General features: G+C 46.6%; 1 protein-coding gene across 1 annotated transcript in view; it reads left to right on the forward strand.

Moving 5' to 3' along the window:
- The window catches only part of MAN1A1 (mannosidase alpha class 1A member 1), a 549,722-nt gene that overhangs the window by 459,922 nt on the left and 71,276 nt on the right, over positions 1-18,524 (forward strand). Inside the window, exon 11 of the mRNA XM_078648470.1 lies at positions 9,620-9,735. Coding sequence (XP_078504596.1) covers positions 9,620-9,735 — 116 coding nt within the window. The remainder of the gene's footprint in view (positions 1-9,619; positions 9,736-18,524) is intronic.

An 18,524-nucleotide genomic window follows, 5' to 3' on the forward strand; every position in this document is an offset into this window, starting at 1 on the left:
CTAAAATACAATTAAAGTCTCGGCTCCCACCCCCCCCTCCAATCTGTGGAATGCCATACAATACCACTAGTAGAAATTGCAGGTCGCTCTTCTTGCAAAGAGCTACCGCAAACTTACCCCGTGGGTCACTCAACAAGCAAAGTCATCTCCACCCCTGTTTTGCTATCGACCCATAGCAGAACCCCTCTCGCATGGGATGTGAAATCACAGGAAAGGCAAATCCCATGTAATTTACGTTGCATGTTGCTACTACTTTCCGGGGTGAGATGTGTCTCCTGTAAGATGGCAACAGACACCAAGTGTCTTTAAATAGGCGCCTATTTTTCTAACTTTTCTGTCATTATTTAGGCCGCAAATTTTCCAAGTAATGAATTGAAGACCCTGTGGTCCTACCCTGTCAATGGCCATGTGATGGAGGCGACCCCTGCGATAGACGAACCCTTTACCTGCTGTGTACACTGTGCTGAAACATAGCGAAAAAAGACCCATGCAATCATACACATGCATATAGAGAACATTCCCTCCCACGCCATGAAAAACCACAACTATCGTGGCTAATTGCATACCCCCCGCCCCACCCCAACAACAAACAATAACCCCAGAAAAAACGAAGTGGACTGTTTGATACACTAGGGGGCCGATGTTGCGATCAGAACAAGTTCCCTCTGCCACCGTGTCCATAGATTAGATCTCTTAACAGCTGAAACCTGTATCCCTGTAAGGTGCCAGATAACATTATCTATGCACCCTGCAAGATGCGCCTGCAACTGACAATCCGTCATTGTGCTCAGGATCATTAATCAAACCCGCTCATCACCCACAAGGCTTGTCCTATTTTACCGGTGCTCGCTACTCCTTACGCCTCATGCCGCGGTAGGTACCCATAGTGTCACTTGCCAGTCCTTATATCTTCAGCAGAACAGCTTTTGCTGTTACTCTTCTTGCACGTGCTGTTCTTGTATACTTGACGGGTCTTCTGCTTGAGACTGCGAAGCAGTCGGTGAACCACATAGTCTTGGGCGCTGCACTCTGTCCTTGAGGGTGCTTAGGACGGCTTTGTGATTGGTGAAAAAATGTACCTTACCGTCCATTTTGATTCCTAGTTTCGCGGGATAGAGCGTGCTGTACTCCGGGTTAAAGTCCCAGAGCTTCTTTTCAGATGGGCTGAAGAGCCTGCGTGCCTCCTGAACTTGCAGTATGAAATCATGGAATAGGGATATGTCTAATCCCTCCTAATGGAGAGACCCTAGTTTACAGGCTTTACGTAAAGCAGTCTCAGTCCCTGTAGTTCAGGAATCGTGCGAATATAGTCCGAGGAGGTGTCCCGGTAATTGGTCTGGGTGCCAACGATCGATGCGCCCGTTCTATGACAAAAATTCCAGAGAACGTGTTCCGGACCAGAAGTGGGATAAGAAGTTGTTCTAGGCATTTTTCTATGTTGCTGATATTTGATGACTCTGCCACTCCTAAAATGGGCATGTTGTTCCGCCTCGATCGTGCTTCAAGAGCTTCGGCCTTCGCCTGTAGCACATGTAGAATTTTGTCCCTTTCATTGTCGGTCTCCGCATCCGCACGTATTACATCTTCCATGTCGGAGTCCCGCTTTTCCGCAGCGTCGAGCCGCTCCCCATGCTTGTCCAACCGTTCTGACCTGCGATCCCATCCGAAAGGAGTACCTCAATTTTACTATCTATTTTGGAGAGACTGTGTTGTATTGTGCGGAATGCATGCTCCACATCTGTCAACTCCCGGTTCCGGGTCGTCTGAAGCATTGTCTTGGTCAGTAGGAGTAGAGTCCTTCGCCCTTTGGGTTTTGCGGAAGTCAAAATGCAGCTTGGACTGGAGCTTATCTGTGTTGCCCATGGTGTGAAGATGGGTGCAGGATAAGTGAGCAGCACATGGTTTCTCACTGGACTTAAGTCACAGGTATGCAGGAGCTCACTCTTGTTGGGGTCTCGGTGCTGCGGTGGGTCGTAAGAGGAATCTCAGCTCCTGCATCGTGATACACACCCTTCCCCTGTCGTGTCAGCGCATATCATTAGTGGGAATCTACCCCTTTAGGATGGTTAATTCGGCGTCGCGCCTCACCTGGTAAAGCTGACTTATATGGGTGGGCGTTGAGCAGTTCTATCCTCAGGTAGCCATAGCCATTTGCACACAGTGATCATGTTCCCGAGAGATAAGGGCACACTCCGGGAGAGCACTTGCGTGATTAAGGGCCCCAAATTATGGTCTCCTGCGAGTATCACACCCGCTGGGGTTACAATTGATTGGAATCGCAAAGTGGTGTCTATCGCAGAGCCCACCACTCGTGACTGCCGGTCCGCGCCAATGGCCTCGATATGGTGAATTGATATTGTGAGGCCTCCTCTTGGGGGAAGTGCATGCTGACTATATGGTAGCGCCCAGTGAGGGAGGATAGCCGCATACGTGCGCGGACACCTTCAGGCGGATTCTTGGCTCCTAGCCCGTTACTCCACCAGTCACGGCAGCTTGATGCGGCAGGTTCCTGTACTTCCTGTACCTCGCAGGAGTCCAGCCAGTCACATTGCCTGAATCGTTAATGAGGCATGTAGCTTTCCGCAGAGAAGGCGTTTTCAGATACCTCCCTCCTGAGACTGGTCACATTTGATCGGGCCGCAGCGAGGCCCCGCGCTGCACGGCTGCCGGAGTGTCACCGTTGGCCATTCTCCCAATATTGCACCGATTTTTATGCTGCTGGGCACCTCCAGGTCAGGGCAAAAACTGGATCTTCATGCGGATTTTGTCCGATTACTGGTGGCAATCTGGGGAGCTGCACTAACTCGCGGCCATCTTGGAGTCAGGCAAAGTCCGCTCCCCTCACCTCTTCTCAAAATTGTCTTTGAAGGAGTGGCTTCAAAAGAACCCTTAGAAGTATACAACAATCCCTTTCAACCCAGCCCTGGCTCCAGGCAATCAGTAGGGGGTAAATCAGCTCTTTGTGTGAGAGCAGGACATAACATATACAAATGTAAAGTGTGAACATCCTCTCCCATTACAGGAAGATCAGTATTTAGATGAATGCAGATGTAACCCCTGTCACATCCAGCCCTTCCTGTCTGGTGGCTGTCTGGTAAGTATGCACCAAGTGTAGCTGTCAGCCTAGCTCAGACATTTATTGAAGTCAGGCTGCAAAGCACAAAGCCGTAATATACAAAGGGCCTTGGCGGCACAACTGGCATCACTAGAGGATGTTCCCTCATTTGCATGGGATTATGGCCCCATGCAAATCCCTTTGCCTCTGCGCCCGCGCCTTATTATAGACATGAGAGCAATGGGCAAAGAAGCTGTCGAGGTGCAATGACAGTGCGCCTACCGATGCCAGCCCTCTAAAGGGGTTCCTATGGACCCCCCAGGCCTCCCATGCAAGCGGGTGCAGTCACTCACGTCACCCGCCTACAAGGGGATCTCTGATCCCCCTTAAAAGTACAGGCTGGTTGCTGCATGCACAGCGAAACACTGAGTGGCTGCTTTAAAGCTGCTCCGTTTTTCACTTGAATGCACTGCGCAATGGCATCGCAAGTTTTCAGCTGCCCGGGGGCAGTGCATTAAACATGACACACACTGCTTATTGCAGAGCACACCTTTTCAATGGTGTGCTCAACACTAACAAGGAGAGTGTGCTGTATTCCATTATGTTTCAAAAGGGGGTGGTGATGGACAGAGTATCTGAATTAAGCAGAACACTCCTACCCAGTTAAAAGATCAGGGCTTGATCCATCACCGTTTTTTAGCTCACTGCACCATCCCAGTTCAGAACCTGGCTACATGCAAATTAGTCTGACCCTGGCCCAGTGCATCATGGGAATAGGGCAGACCAAACTACCAAGCCAATTCTTTACTGGAAAGGAAACAAGCTTCCGGGGACCGGTTTCTGGCATTACAGCCGTCTTCGGCCCGGCTTGCTTGAATCCTGATGGTGCAGTGAGCAAGGGACTCACATCTGAGCATACCCTTCCACACTTGTGGTGGCCAAAATGATTCAAAAGGGGGTGGTGATGGACAGAGTATCTGAATTAGGCAGAACACCCCTACCCAGTCAAAAGATCAGGGCTTGATCCATCACCGTTTTTTAGCTCACTGCACCATCCCAGTTCAGAACCTGGCTACATGCAAATTAGTCTGACCCTGGCCCAGTGCATCATGGGAACAGGGCAGACCAAACTACCAAGCCAATTCATTACTGGAAAGGAAACAAGCTTCCGGGGACCGGTTTCTGGCATTACAGCCGTCTTCGGCCCGGCTTGCTTGAATCCTGATGGTGCAGTGAGCAAGGAACTCACATCTGAGCATACCCTTCCACACTTGTGGTGGCCAAAACGATTCAAAAGGGGGTGGTGATGGACAGAGTATCTGAATTAAGCAGAACACTCCTTCCCCGGAAGCTTGTTTCCTTTCCAGTAAGGAATTGGCTTGGTAGTTTGGTCTGCCCTGTTCCCATGATGCACTGGGCCAGGGACAGACTAATTTGCATGTAGCCAGGTTCTGAACTGGGATGGTGCAGTGAGCTAAAAAACGTGATGGATCAAGCCCTGATCTTTTGACTGGGTAGGAGTGTTCTGCTTAATTCAGATGCTCTGTCCATCACCACCCCCTTTTTTCTGAATCGTTTTGGCCACTATAGGAGTGGAAGGGTATGCTCAGACATGAGTCCCTTGCTCACTGCACCATCAGGATTCAAGCAAGCCGGGCCGAAGACGGCTGTAATGCCAGAAACCGGTCCCCGGAAGCTTGTTTCCTTTCCAGTAAAGAATTGGCTTGGTAGTTTGGTCTGCCCTGTTCCCATGATGCACTGGGCCAGGGACAGACTAATTTGCATGTAGCCAGGTTCTGAACTGGGACGGTGCAGTGAGCTAAAAAACGGTGATGGATCAAGCCCTGATCTTTTGACTGGGTAGGAGTGTTCTGCCTAATTCAGATACTCTGTCCATCACCACCCCCTTTTCTGAATCGTTTTGGCCACTATTGGAGTGGAAGGGTATGCTCAGACATGAGTCCCTTGCTCACTGCACCATCAGGATTCAAGCAAGCCGGGCCGAAGACGGCTGTAATGCCAGAAACCGGTCCCGGAAGCTTGTTTCCTTTCCAGTAAAGAATTGGCTTGGTAGTTTGGTCTGCCCTGTTCCCATGATGCACTGGGCCAGGGACAGACTAATTTGCATGTAGCCAGGTTCTGAACTGGGATGGTGCAGTGAGCTAAAAAACGGTGATGGATCAAGCCCTGATCTTTTGACTGGGTAGGAGTGTTCTGCTTAATTCAGATGCTCTGTCCATCACCACCCCCTTTTCTGAATCGTATTTCATTATGTGGCCCAAAGAGTCCTAAGCACATAGAAATGCACACTTTCTATAAGTGGCATTTCTAAAATAATTTTAATTCCAACTACCAGTAAGCATGATTTATCATCACTATTCTAAACATACCAAACATGGCAACGCCACTCCTTTGAGATCTGGAATTACCACTTAAAGGTATATAAGGGAATTCCCAATGCTAGCCTATGCAAGGAGTAGGCCTCACAACAGTGAGAAACAAAATAGGCTGTTTGCACTACCAGGATATACCACACAGAAGGCATGTGTCCTGCCTTTTACTTACAAAGCACCCTGCCCATAGGGCTACCTAGGGCCTACCATAGGTGTGACCTATGTGAAATAAAAGGGGAGTTTAAGACTTGAAAGTAGTTTTAATTATGCCAAACAGGTGTAAACCAATCATACCTTGTTTAGAGGAGAATGCACATGCTCTTTAGCACTGATTAGCAGTGGTAAAGTGCCCAGAGTCCTAAACCCAACATAAAGGTCAGAAAAATAAGGCGGAGGATGCCAAACATTTGTGGATAAACCTGCAAAAAGGGCCAGATCCATCAGTGTGGTTGGAAAGCCAATTGTGGACCCATTCTAAGGCCATACCAAGCACACACTGTTCAACAGCTGATGGCTCAGTCAGGTTCATTAGTTTGTTTTTATGCTTCTGAGAATGTTATTGGGATCAAGGCTGCTCTTGATCCATTGACAAGTATCAATACACAAAAATCCTGTCTCGTTTAGGCGGCCTATGTCTTTCTGTTCAATAGCGGAGAATATCATTCGTCCAATTCTTCCACTATACTACCCTTCATATATCTACATTTGAGAGTACGAACGAGTATCGCCCATAATTTAAAACCTCTCTCAATTCTCAACTGGCCGTGAAAAACAAGAAACATACAAACACAAGTTCTAATGTCTGTGCATCGAATCCCCAGTACATAGAAAAATGTGTGAAGGACGAAATGACCCCTCACGGGTGCACCACCATCGGGGTAACTAGTAGGTACTCACCAGGTTAGGCCCCTTTTCTCACCATCGGTGATCATTTCGTCCCGGAAAAAATAACAAGAAATAAAAGAAAAATGTGTCCAAAGACAAAATTTAGGAGTGAATAAGTGCAAAGTAGTGAGTGACAGCCTCACTCACTAATGACAGGGAGTCATTTAACAACGACACACACACACACCTCTCTCAAACCTTTATTCTTAAATCCTAGATGTGTGATGTCGAATTAAAAAAGGGGGGAAAAAGGTAGCTAATGTTGCATACCCACATCCACTGCCGCATTTCCAGTCCAGGGAGGACCCGGCTTGGGTGTTCGGGCTTTACTGTTCCCACAAGGAACAGGGTCAAGACTGATTTGCACATGGCTGGGTCCAAGCTGGGGTGGTGTGGTGAACAAAAGAATGATTGATTAAACCCAGATCTTTGTGACTGGGGGTGAATATTGTCCAGCATTTCGTCCATCAATTGTTTCTTTTGCATATAAGGTCAAAGTTAAGGTATGTCATCTGCATTTTACGCCCCTGTACTATTCATGTCAAATGTAAACTGTCACTTTAGATAATACAAGTGTATTCTTTGATCACTGTTCACTTGGCACCAGCGACTGGGCAGACGTTCTGACAAGCAGTCACCCTTGATATCCTCCATCTGATTACTGAAAGTGTAGTAAAATCTGTACTCTTGGGTCTGAAGTACATCCATCTATAAATACACATGTACATGATAGTGTTCCTGTTGAATTTAAACTATCGTAAAGTTTTACTTATGTAAGACATAGTTTAATGCTGGCAGTATGGGGCGTGATTGGGGCCATTTTGTGCTTTTGCCTTCTTTAACGATAGGCTGTCATGCTTATTAGGCATCCAAAGGATGACCCTGTACACGTTTTAACGAGATGACCTATAAGGACAGAAAACAAAGACACACCTTAGCTGTGTAATTGCTTGTAGTGCACAGGAACTATACACTCTGTTTACTCATTAAAAAAGTTGTTCACATAGCTGATGCCATGTTCTTGTAGATGTGTTTTGACACTCCAAATCCCTCTGGATCTACAGTGTTAATAGTTGCATCTCTTGCCCTTTGTCCCCTTCATGAACTAGCTCAAAACGCTAGAGCAGGTTCATTTCACAGCGAGTGTTAGGTACATTATCTCTGCTCATCCTGGGTCTCTAATGATGTTCTTAGTTAGGGGAGGCTAAAAAAGGACAGGTACTTGTAACTCACCTTTACCAACGGATTTTTGTTCTAGATTTGTATCCTTAAAATACCAGATCCAGAAGCCAAAAAATATGTACAAGATGTAAATGCTTAAGGTAGCAATTCTGAAATGCTGGGTATATTATTCATTTATGTTCCTTACATTCTGAAGGTCTTGTGTACTATTTTCCCTTCAACTTAATGCAAAGTTTCTCCTTCATGTCATCTGACAAGCACACATGAGTTCTTATTGGCCTGTCTGATTTCTTGGTCTTGTGGACTACTCCATTACTAAGATACAGTTCCTTCTGAACTTATGGATGGATTGCATACGTGCGTAACGTAGTGCAGGTTGTTTCTTATTATTTGTTTGCATTTCATGATTGAAACTGGTTCTGTAGCTCAACTGGGAGAAATGAAACCTGTCTCTAACAGGTGAAATGTTGAGTACAATGTAATATTACAATTTTGTAAGGTTAGCTCTTATACTTGATTAGTGAGCTATCATCACTACCTAAAAAATCAAGGTACTAAGCTACCCATTAGGGGTGTTTAAATGTGTTAGCACTTACACAGCTCTGAAGTGAATTCCGCATCTTCCTCAAGATAAGAATATGGCATATCCTGTGGATAAATTATATCGCATAGATAATACATTTTTGTAAATTATTAGGAATTATTGAATAATTTGACGTTACTCCATGTTGAAGCCTTTTTGGTTCAAATTAACTATTATCAGTGTTTGACAGAGCATGAACCAAATCTGCTTTGGCGGGTCTATTCTTTACAATGTAACAGTACTTTACCAGTAGGACATGTGGGACATATCCGTTCATGATTACATGAGGAGCAATGGAGTGTGCTTTTGAGGGACAATTGAGGGTGTGACTGGAAGAAACTGAACAGGAAGGTTGTCCTCTTGTAGAATTGAACCGCACCAGGTGTAGTGCTGATGTCCAGGGCAAGGGTTTATATTTTCGGATAACCTGTGCAGGCGACCTTTTATTGCTTCATTTCTTCTTTGTTAGTTTTGAATCAGGGGTAGACCATTTTATGGCTCTGTATGGTTGACTGCATTGCTTGACCTTGAATGCAGGGTAGGCGTTCACCGAGATAAAAGTAATATAAAGTTTGCTATTATCTTTGCTTTTTATGGATTGTTGTGATGTAGTCCAATTCGTGTGGACCACCCACTTTGAAGCAATGCCAAACTTATGTTTTTTTTTGTTTGTATCTGTCTGTGCTGTAGTGTTACTTAAAAACAGTCTGCCAGTGTGATACGATTGCACATGAGTACGCAGTGCAGGGACTCCTACACAACTTTCAAGTTTTGTTGATTGAGTACTGAATCCATGTTCATAAAGGAAAGCCGTTTTCTTATTTTGTCTAAAGGACGACTTCGTGCATTGGTTTGTAGTTACATAGTTACCTTTTCTATAAAATACATGAATTAATCTACTTGTTGTTTTATGTGGCCGATTGATTATGTGCCAACAATCTAAGAAACCAAGCATATCAAACATTTGTTTTTCTGACAGTAAGATACTTTAGGCCACTGGTTTGTTTAATTTATATTCTTGCTTTAATTTCTTTTGCCTGACAATCCTTAGATTTATTTCTGTGTGTATTGACTAGCCAGTTTGTCTTGTTTTATTTTAATGGTGGGTTATAGGTTAATGCCCACTCCCCTTGGGTACACCCACAAACTAACCCAGCAGTTCTGACCTAACTGTGTCCAGAGAGCACAGCGGGGCTTTTGTGATGCATGGTCATGATATAGAGAGCAACCCAAAAATCCTTTCCGACTTTATTATGTATAGGCTATATTAGTGCCCAGAAATACTCTGCAATATTTTCAACTGATCAAAGCACGGTCTGATGCTGTTTCCGTCGGTTCCAATTTAGTTTTTCTGTTTTCTGTGTTTTATCTATGCCTGTAATTTGAAATTATGCCCAAATTCACTGTGAAAAGAGGAACTAATTTGGCAAAAGCATGTAATGTAATTGGATTTGGCAGGCTAATAGAAAAATTGGCAGTAGATTAATTTGCTGAAGCTGGAGTTTGTTCTCGTTCATTCAGGCATTGGAAAAAAACTGCCGAGTCGAAGGAGGATTTTCTGGCCTTCGAGATGTGTACGCCAGCCAACCAACTCATGATGATGTGCAGCAGAGCTTCTACCTTGCAGAGACACTCAAGTAAGTAAAACACCCAGATTGCAAGGCTTTAATTAATATAAAGTGTCAATGCGGTGTTCTTTGGAGCCTAGTAATTATCAGTCATGCACTTGACATTCACATCATGTTAAATGTGACTAGACTGCATTGTCGTTCTTTGATGGCACAGAGCGTCATTGGATTTGTTACCCGCCTGAATCGGGCTGCATCTGACAAATCTTAAGCTCGCTTACATACGAGGCTGTTTATCATTTTTTCCCTTCTGAAAGACCCTAGTGTGTCGTGCATCCCTGATTTGAAAAGAGACAAACTTGTATCCTATTTACATTTTATAAAGCACTCATGGATCGTAATTACACTCCCATTTTTATTAAATAGACCGACCCTCCTATCTTAAAGGCGCTTTTTCATATATTTAGTAGGAGAAAATGTATGAACTATCTGTCTTTGTAGTTTTTAAACTAAAATGATAAAATTGTATACGCTTTGAAAATGCAATGCTACGAAATGCAAACCTCGGGCAGGCCAGAATTTAAGAGGAAGGAATATAATTGCATGTTAAACAGATGAAAGTCGAATGAAATGGAAAGCGAGTGTGTTGACATTAATAATAGATTTTGAACAAACATTGTTACACCAGCGTATTTCACGTTGTATGTATTCCATTAGTTTTCAGCTTAAAAATAAATCTTATAAACTTAATCAGTCAACTAAAATGTTAAAAATCAGTTTAACTTTACAATTGTTATACATACAGATCACTTTTTACCATTTATTTGAACAAAATACTTTTTCGTTTGTTTTATCATAAATGTAAGCACACAATTTGTGTCAGCTTTACATACACTGTATATTTAAGCATTGGTGAAAGACGTCCTCTGTTACACGATCTCATTAGCAGAATTTGCTTTTGTAAGTCCTTTTTTTAGGTCTCGGATAGGCAGCGAGTGCGCTGTCCCTCGAGACTTGCTGTATTCAGGATATGTGAATAAAGCTCCGCCTACTTCTTGCCTATCTTTTTAATTGGCTCCTGTCCTTGTCCTTTGTAAATGGTGGCTTTTCATTGGTTGTTAGGCTTTGTAGTCACTCCTTAGTAACTCATTGTCTTTTTGGAACCTCCCCTGAGGACATCCCCTATTACATGTTACGCTCTAGGTTTTAATGACCACCTCAAGGCACTATTTTCTTAAAGGTCTTCAGTCAGGACACTCACTTGGTCCTAAACAAGGTTAGCAGTTATTACTTTACTCGCTAGCACATCTCACATTTATATTAGACCTTCCAAAAATTTCCCTTCATCAGCTCCACATAGAGTATATGCTAATTGTTGGACTTGGGCCTTGTGGCAGGTTCACCCCTGAACTTTTTGCCTTAAATTATAGTGATTTCTGTCCTTTGCGCACTTTGACACTGTGGCGCAGTGTAAAGTGCGTGCTCTCCCTGAGTGCGTGTGTGAGATTGGCCTGCCCTCCCATAGGAATGCATGGGGAATGTCTGTGTCCCTGGTAGTTCCTGATGCGTGAGGTGTGCATGGTCAAGTTTGGTATGTGTGAACTCGGGGGAGTGAATGCTGCGAGATGGTGTATGCAGCATGTATGTGTCTAGAAGGGAAGCGCCATTTCTAGACATGGCTGTACGTGTGCTGTGAGGGTGCTGGCGTGTGATTGGCTGGAGCTGGCTGGGATGCCAGGCTCCAGGAAGTCTGTGTGGGTCTGCCCCGGTGGTGAGTGGGAGATTAGCATGAGTGATGTGTGGGAGGAGTGTACCTGTGTCCTGGATGGGCTGGGTTTTCCCCACACAATGCTGGCTCCGCCCCCCTGTGGTGTGACTGATGACCCAAGCCCTGCCAGTGAATAGAATGGGTGGTTGGGCCATCAAGAGTGCTCCAGAACCAGCTGCGACTGGTTCTGCCCCCACCCTGCACCTAAAGACAAAGGGAAAAGGTGTATAAAAGAGGGGCTGTGACCCCATGAAAATGTTCTTGTTTGCTGCTTGAATCTTGCCAGGGGCGTGCTGCTGCTTGGGCTCAGGGATGGCTTGCCTCCCTGAGCCCTGCCCAGCCCCTGGACTTCTGATGACCACCTCCTGAAGGACTTTGTGGCTTTTTGTGCCTTCATAGCGCTGGGAGCGCTATATTTTCCTTCCTAGCGCTTGGGAGCGCTTTCCATTGACCCCTGGTGCATGAGAGCGGTATTCTGTGTGCCTAGCGCTGGGGGAGCGCTTTATTTGCCTTTTAGCGCTTGGAAGCGCTTGATGTCCTGCTAGCGCTTGGGAGCGCTATTGATCTCAGCCGGTGCCCACCCGGCGTTATTTGCCCCTGTTTATTACTTAAAACGAGCGAGTGCCCACCTCGCTGTTTATTTTAATCTCGAGGGTGCCACCCCTCTGAAAGGCCCCTGAGATTCACCGCCGTGGCCCGAGCGCCGCAAAACAGGAAGTCAGGCACTGCAGTGCCTGATGCGGGGCGGGACTTCCGGTTTGCCGGAGGAAGTCCCGCCCGCCGCCGCGCTGTGATTGGCCAGCGCTGCCCCGAAGGAGAGAAGAAAAGTCTACCTGCGGCCCGGGTCTCCCATGAGCTGAGGGGAGCCCCGGGGCCGCCAACCAAGAGCAGCGCGAGCCATTGACGGCCCGGTCCCGAGATGGGGGACCGGGGAAACAGGTAGCGGGCCGGGCGCATTGTGAAGGCGGGGCTCTCATGTGCTGAGAGAGCCCCGCAAAGCGCTACCACCGCCAAGAGGGAGACGCCGCGTCTGGAGACCCGGTGAGTGTGTTACCGGGGAGGAGGGGCGTCGGGGCACATTGCCGGTGCCCGCCCTGCCCCCCCCCAGAGCGAGGCTCCTTGTGCTCAGAGGCCCGTGGGGCCTCATCTAATGCCGAGTCCCCCGAGAGGGACTCCGCCCGTTGTTCCGAGCCCGAGAGGCTCTTGGGCCCCTAATTTCCTTCGAGTCCCCCGAGAGGGACTCCACCCACTCCGTCTGTTGTTTCGAGCCCCGAGAGGCTCGTCGCCCAGTTGGCCAGATCGAGTCCCCAGAGGGGGGACTCCAGCAAATGCCTCCACCTTATTCACGAACCCGGAGAGGCTCCAGCCTGCCATTTGCTTTGAGAGCCCAGAGAGGCTCAGGGCGCCAGTTCTTGCTCCAAGCCCAGGAGAGGCTCCCCCGCCCGGTGAGGCGACCTTCCTTCGTTCTGCGAGCCCGGAGAGGCTCTGAGGGGTGCCATATGTATTCAGAGCCCAGAGGGGCTGCATTGCTTCGTTTTGAGCCCTGAGAGGCTCAGGGGCATAATTGATATTCAGAGCCTAGTGAGGCTCTTGAGAGACAGTCAGTTGGGCAGAGCCTGCGAGGCTCCAGCGTTGGCCCATTATTGATGATTCAGCTGCCCAGCACTTTGTGGGCAGCTGCTACGTTTAGGCCCTGACTTTGGGACACACGGCGTCCTAGCCCTAGAGAGGCCAGTTGTCCTAGGGACAGTCACAGGTGGTGACTAATGTCAGTTTGGCGCAATTGTTCATTTTGTTTACACCTCTGAATGTAATGTGATGCCTCATGTGTTTTCCCTCCTTACACCTCTGAATGAATGTTATGCATTGCATCATGTGTTATGTGCTTCCACCCCCACAGGTATTGTGATGTGTAGGTGGTTGTTTTCTCCCTAGTACAGGTGGTGCTAGTGAGGTCCTGGTTACCAATAATTACTGGTTGTGTGCTATTTTGTGCAAAAGTATTATTTCTGAAAGTGTTACTTCTGATTCCTGACAGTGGTCCAGGTGGCCCTGTCTTGTACATATCCCCTGTAAATTCTGCCCGTGCCTCTGGCACATTGTAAAGTGTGTTTTATCTAATGTGTTTTGGTGTAATACAAAGGCTATTTTTATATAACCTTGTGTGGAGTTTCCTTTGTGGTGGGCCTTTGGGTGTTGTTGCTGGGGTGCGTGCGCAAATACTTAGCCTACATCGCCTCCAAGTTTAGCCATGCTGCTCGCGCCACGTTACCTAGAGGGTGAGTAGGGGTTATCTTGGCGTGTAACTCCCTTGCCCTGACTTGGGAGTGGTGGTCTCTGACTGACTTTGGCGAAAGCCCTGGCCAGCCGGGGATCCCATTTCCAACACTAATCTGGAATTAATATAATTGTTTTGTCACATTTCAAAGCTATTCATTGTATATATGGACATAGCTATTTGAATGTACTTGTGGTACTGTCTTGCCTCCAATGCATTATGGGAGTACCATATGTTGCCCAAAGTCTGAGATGCTCACTAGGGACATCTAGGAGCAGCTTGCGGTACTGGCAGTGCTGGTGCCTTGCTTACTAGGGACCTCTAGGAGCAGCTTGTGGTACGGGCAGTAGTGCTGCTGCCATGCTCACTAGGGACCTCAAGGAGCAGCTTGCGGTACTGCACCTTCATCTCCCATTTATATTAGACCTTCTATAAATTTCCTTTCATCAGCTCCACATAGAGTACAACCTAACCTAATCCGGAATTATTATAATAATGTTGTCACAATTCAAAGCTACGAATTGTATATATGGACATAGCTATTTGAATGTACTTGTGGTACTGACTTGCATGCAATGCATTATGGGTAGGGTGGATTTACCATTTTGTCAAAGTTTGTTGGTCATTAGGGACCTCTAGGAGCAGGTTGCGGTGCCTTGCTTACTAGGGACCTCTGGGAACAGCTTGCCGTACTGCACCTAGACATGCAGTTTTTAGAAAAGGGAGAGTATGTTTTCTAGGTTTATATACGTATTGTTTTAAGGTTGAATCCTGTAATCATTGATTCAGATTTCCACTCAAGAAATAGGGTCGGTCCAGTTTTAGAAAAAATAGATTTTTATTGATGCAGAATTGAACATTGACAGCCGACACGTGTTTCGCCCTCTGTGGCGAATTGCGCCAGGGCTTTCTCAAGGCTGAATTAAATTTCTTTTTGACATTGTTAAATTCTCTAGTATACATCATTGTGGATATATAATACAATAGATTCCTTGAATATTTCAATTTGGAGTTGAATCTCCCGCAAGAGCGTCGCGTGTCCACGAAAATGCCGTGCGCGGCAAAGAAGTCTCGTGATGGGTAGGGTGGATTTACCATATTGTCAAAGTTTGTTGGTCACTATGGACCTCTAGGAGCAGGTTGCGGTGCTGCACCTAGACAAGCAGTGCTAGTGCCTTGCTCACTAGGGACCTCTGGGAACAGCTTGCCGTACTGCACCTAGACATGCAGTGCTGGTGTCTTGCTCACTATGGAGCTCTAGGAGCAGTTTGCGGTACTGCACCAAGACAAACAATGCTAGTTCCTGGCTCATTATGCAATCATTTTCAATGCATTACTGAAAGTATGAGCTATTGGCGTTGCATTATTATTTGCACCACCAATACCTCAAACTATAATTAATGCGAGACCTATTGCATTGCAAATGCTTGTTTTTTTTAGGTGCGTTTACCTTGCTTTTTGTGGTGGTTTTTGTTTGGTGGACTGCCTGCAGCAGCGGAATAGTTGTTTTATCAAATGTAATGATCTCAAAGCGCTCAGATGATTTTGAAGGTAGCTCCTAGAATCGACCAAGTAGATTCAAAACATAACATATTGAGGCATCAAGTGATAAGTTCTAATGGTTTCTATTGAATACTTCAAACTGCAGAGTCCTCACCTTTTGAATTTGTCCAGGTGGCAGACTGGAACCAAACTTTTCAAATCAACTGCTCCCCTGTGTTTACAGGTGATGCCATTGGCTCTGTAGCAACCTTGTGCTACACCATCAAGTGTTGACAGAAAGCCGTATATAGCTTTCATGACTGAATGCTGACTTCAGTTCATTTCTCTCTGCACCCTTAGGTGGGGACCGGGCTCAGCTCCCTGCTTGGTTTTTTGCTTCGTGACTGCAAACTTATTTTTCAAATACAGTGTGCTAGGGATACGTATCCCGTTCCCCTAAAAAACGCAGGCATATAACCGTTCTGTGACTGTGAAAATCAGATGTTGGTGACAGATTCATTTGGTCTGCATGTGTTGTCTAGCGTCTCTGCACGACTCCAAGTAATGCAGCAGATACTTCCGGATGCATCCAAATGCTGTTAGGTAGTGGGAGGCGAAGCTTTACTTCACGCCCAAGAAACTTGGTTACTGTCCTTGGGTAAGTCGGAGACTAAGTTTAGAGACAAGTTGCATCATAAATCCAAGAAGCCCAGGAGGGACACATTTTCATCCCATCACTCCTACTCCAGGGAGCAGTTGTGCATTCTGCACCCAAGAGACTGGACCGGTCTGACTCAGATACCATCTGAAACTGGTCACATTGTACCTAGATTTCCCCAGGCCATAGACAACCCGACAGCAGATAGAGGTCTTTACAGGTGGCATTCTTTTTAGGATGACGTGGACTCCCTCTGTACCACCTTCAGGCCACATGTAGCAGGCTTTTACTGGCGGGACCTGTTCAAGTGCCGACTGACACTTTTGAGCCTCTGCCTGGTCCTCTTCTGGCACGAACCAATGCGCCCACTCCTATGCCCCATGCTTTAGCAATCAAGACTGCTCTAGTAATGGCGCGGATTCCAGTGGCACCTATCCAGGATCTAACTACAACCCCCATCTCCGATCTGGAGCGGACCTCAGTCCATGACAGGCCTATGTCTTGTTACAATAAAAGAAAGGCGCAGCCTCCATCTATAGATGAACCCCAGACTCTTCCCTGACTCCAGGACATTTGTAGGCTGGCTGCCTTTTTCATACTGGATCCTGATACTGCTTAAGGAGTTCGACACAAGGAGGGTGACCGTTCCCCCACTACCCCCCTCCAAATTGCACAGTTGCTGGTCTCTACTTAAACCAGCAAAATATAAGTGGCATAGGTACTTCCTCTGAGACAGAATTGGTTCTTCCTGCTCCAGTTACCCCCACCAGGGTGCCTATCCCTGAAAAGTGCCTCCTTTGTTGTAGTAGTCCATGTTGGAGAAGAGGCTTTGGATCTCCAGTTGCCTGCTGTAGCGGCTAAGACAAACTTACTGACCAATGTTGCAGCCTGGGACTCTTAACTCTAAACCCTTGCTGCCCTTTAATGAGACATTAAGAAAAACATTGATGGCAGTATGGTGTAAGTCTAGTTCAGTTCCCCCGATATGTAGTCTGGTGGCAAGGCTTCCTAGACCTGTTCCAGGTAACCTGGCTTTCCTGACCAGACACACAGGAGCTTGGTGGTTCAAACTTTAACAAGCAAAGTAAATTCAAAACATTCCCTACTGTGCCTTCGACAGTCGAAGCACATTATGCGTTTAGAAAGTCTGTTCCTATGCCAGTTTGGCGCTGAGGTCTCTGAATGCTGCCTTCTTTCAGGAACACTACACACATACCTTGTGTGATATGATTCGCTGACACTTATTGCCCATCCTTTACAAATACAGGAATGCTTTCATTCAGCAAATTCAAGGCAGAATACAGCTAAATGTCTTGAAGGCCAGTCTTGCCACAAAGGACTGTGTAGGTCACACCATGGCACCAGTGTAGTCTTTAGGTGTAATGCCTGGATGAGTGCCATGGATTTTCCAGTGACTAATTGTCTAACTCTGGTGGACCACAGGACAAGCAGAGCCTATGGGGTCTCAATCATGGGGATTGACATTATTTGCCTCTGATTGCCCATACTCCATCCTACAATAACAATGTAAACTGGGCCAAGTACAATCCCTGCATTACTTTACTGTCCGTGGTAGCGATGGCGAGCAGGCAGACTTTTCAAGGAGGTAGTGTGGGAGTACCGAGCTCTGGACTCAACAGTCACATTACAGCACAGTAACTGATCATCCAAACCAGGACTTTATTTTTGAGAAAGAAAAGTAATTTAATGCTCACTAGAATACAATACTACACACACAATATATACACTGCACAATTTAGTGTCCTGGGTGCTGATGTCGAACCGTACCTCTATCTGCTCTCTCCTCAGTCACCACCCACTCCCACCCTTTCCCCTCCAACCCTCCCTATGTCTGTTTTAGACCGTTTTCCCCTAAGATTAAGACAATAGCATGATTACGGCTCAGATGCAGATTGCTACCTCTGTTGTAATTTTTCTCCGCTCAGTCTCCCATTTGTTACATAGCTCAATTCCTAAGTTCTTACCACCCTTGATGAATTTTTCTCTTTTTGCAGCTGCTTTGGTTAGTCTCCACATGTTCACTCCCTCCCACTTAAGAGAGGGAAGGCGTGCATACCCACAGCTGCAGGGTTTCCTCATTGGCTGCTGGCGTCCACCTGGCATGTGTCCTTGGTGATGCTGCTTCTGAACATCTTCAGCGACTGCAGAGGTGGTCTCGCAGACCAGGATCGCAGTCTTTGCAGAAAGCTTGCTCACACAGGTGGGCAGGTGCTCCGGGATTGGTGCGATCACATACTGGGGAATCTCTGGCGAACAAGGTCTGCACACTGCTCTTCTGGCCAGCGATGCTTAGCAGAGACTGCACTTCTGGGCACTACAGCTTAGTACAGGCTGCTGACTGATCGCCATGACTGGGCTATGACAGTATTTAAGTAGGGTTGTTGCAGTTGCTGCCAGGAACCGCTGTTGGAGAGACTATAACCTTCTGACACAATGATACACACCTCAGTCTCCACAGTCCTCTACCGGAAGCCAAACCAGCTCCTGGGCTATGCTGCAGCTCCCTCCTCCATGACAGCCACTCCTGCAGGATTGGCAGTCCCATTCCCTCGCTCTGCAAGCAGGCTGTGTTCTGGGTGATTCAGTTCAGGTATACATCTCTTACAGCAAGGGTTAGACTGATGAAGTCACCTCATCTTTGGGTAGCAGGT

Source organism: Lissotriton helveticus, chromosome 6 (assembly GCF_964261635.1).
Source record: "Lissotriton helveticus chromosome 6, aLisHel1.1, whole genome shotgun sequence".
Taxonomy (NCBI): Eukaryota; Metazoa; Chordata; class Amphibia; order Caudata; family Salamandridae; genus Lissotriton; species Lissotriton helveticus.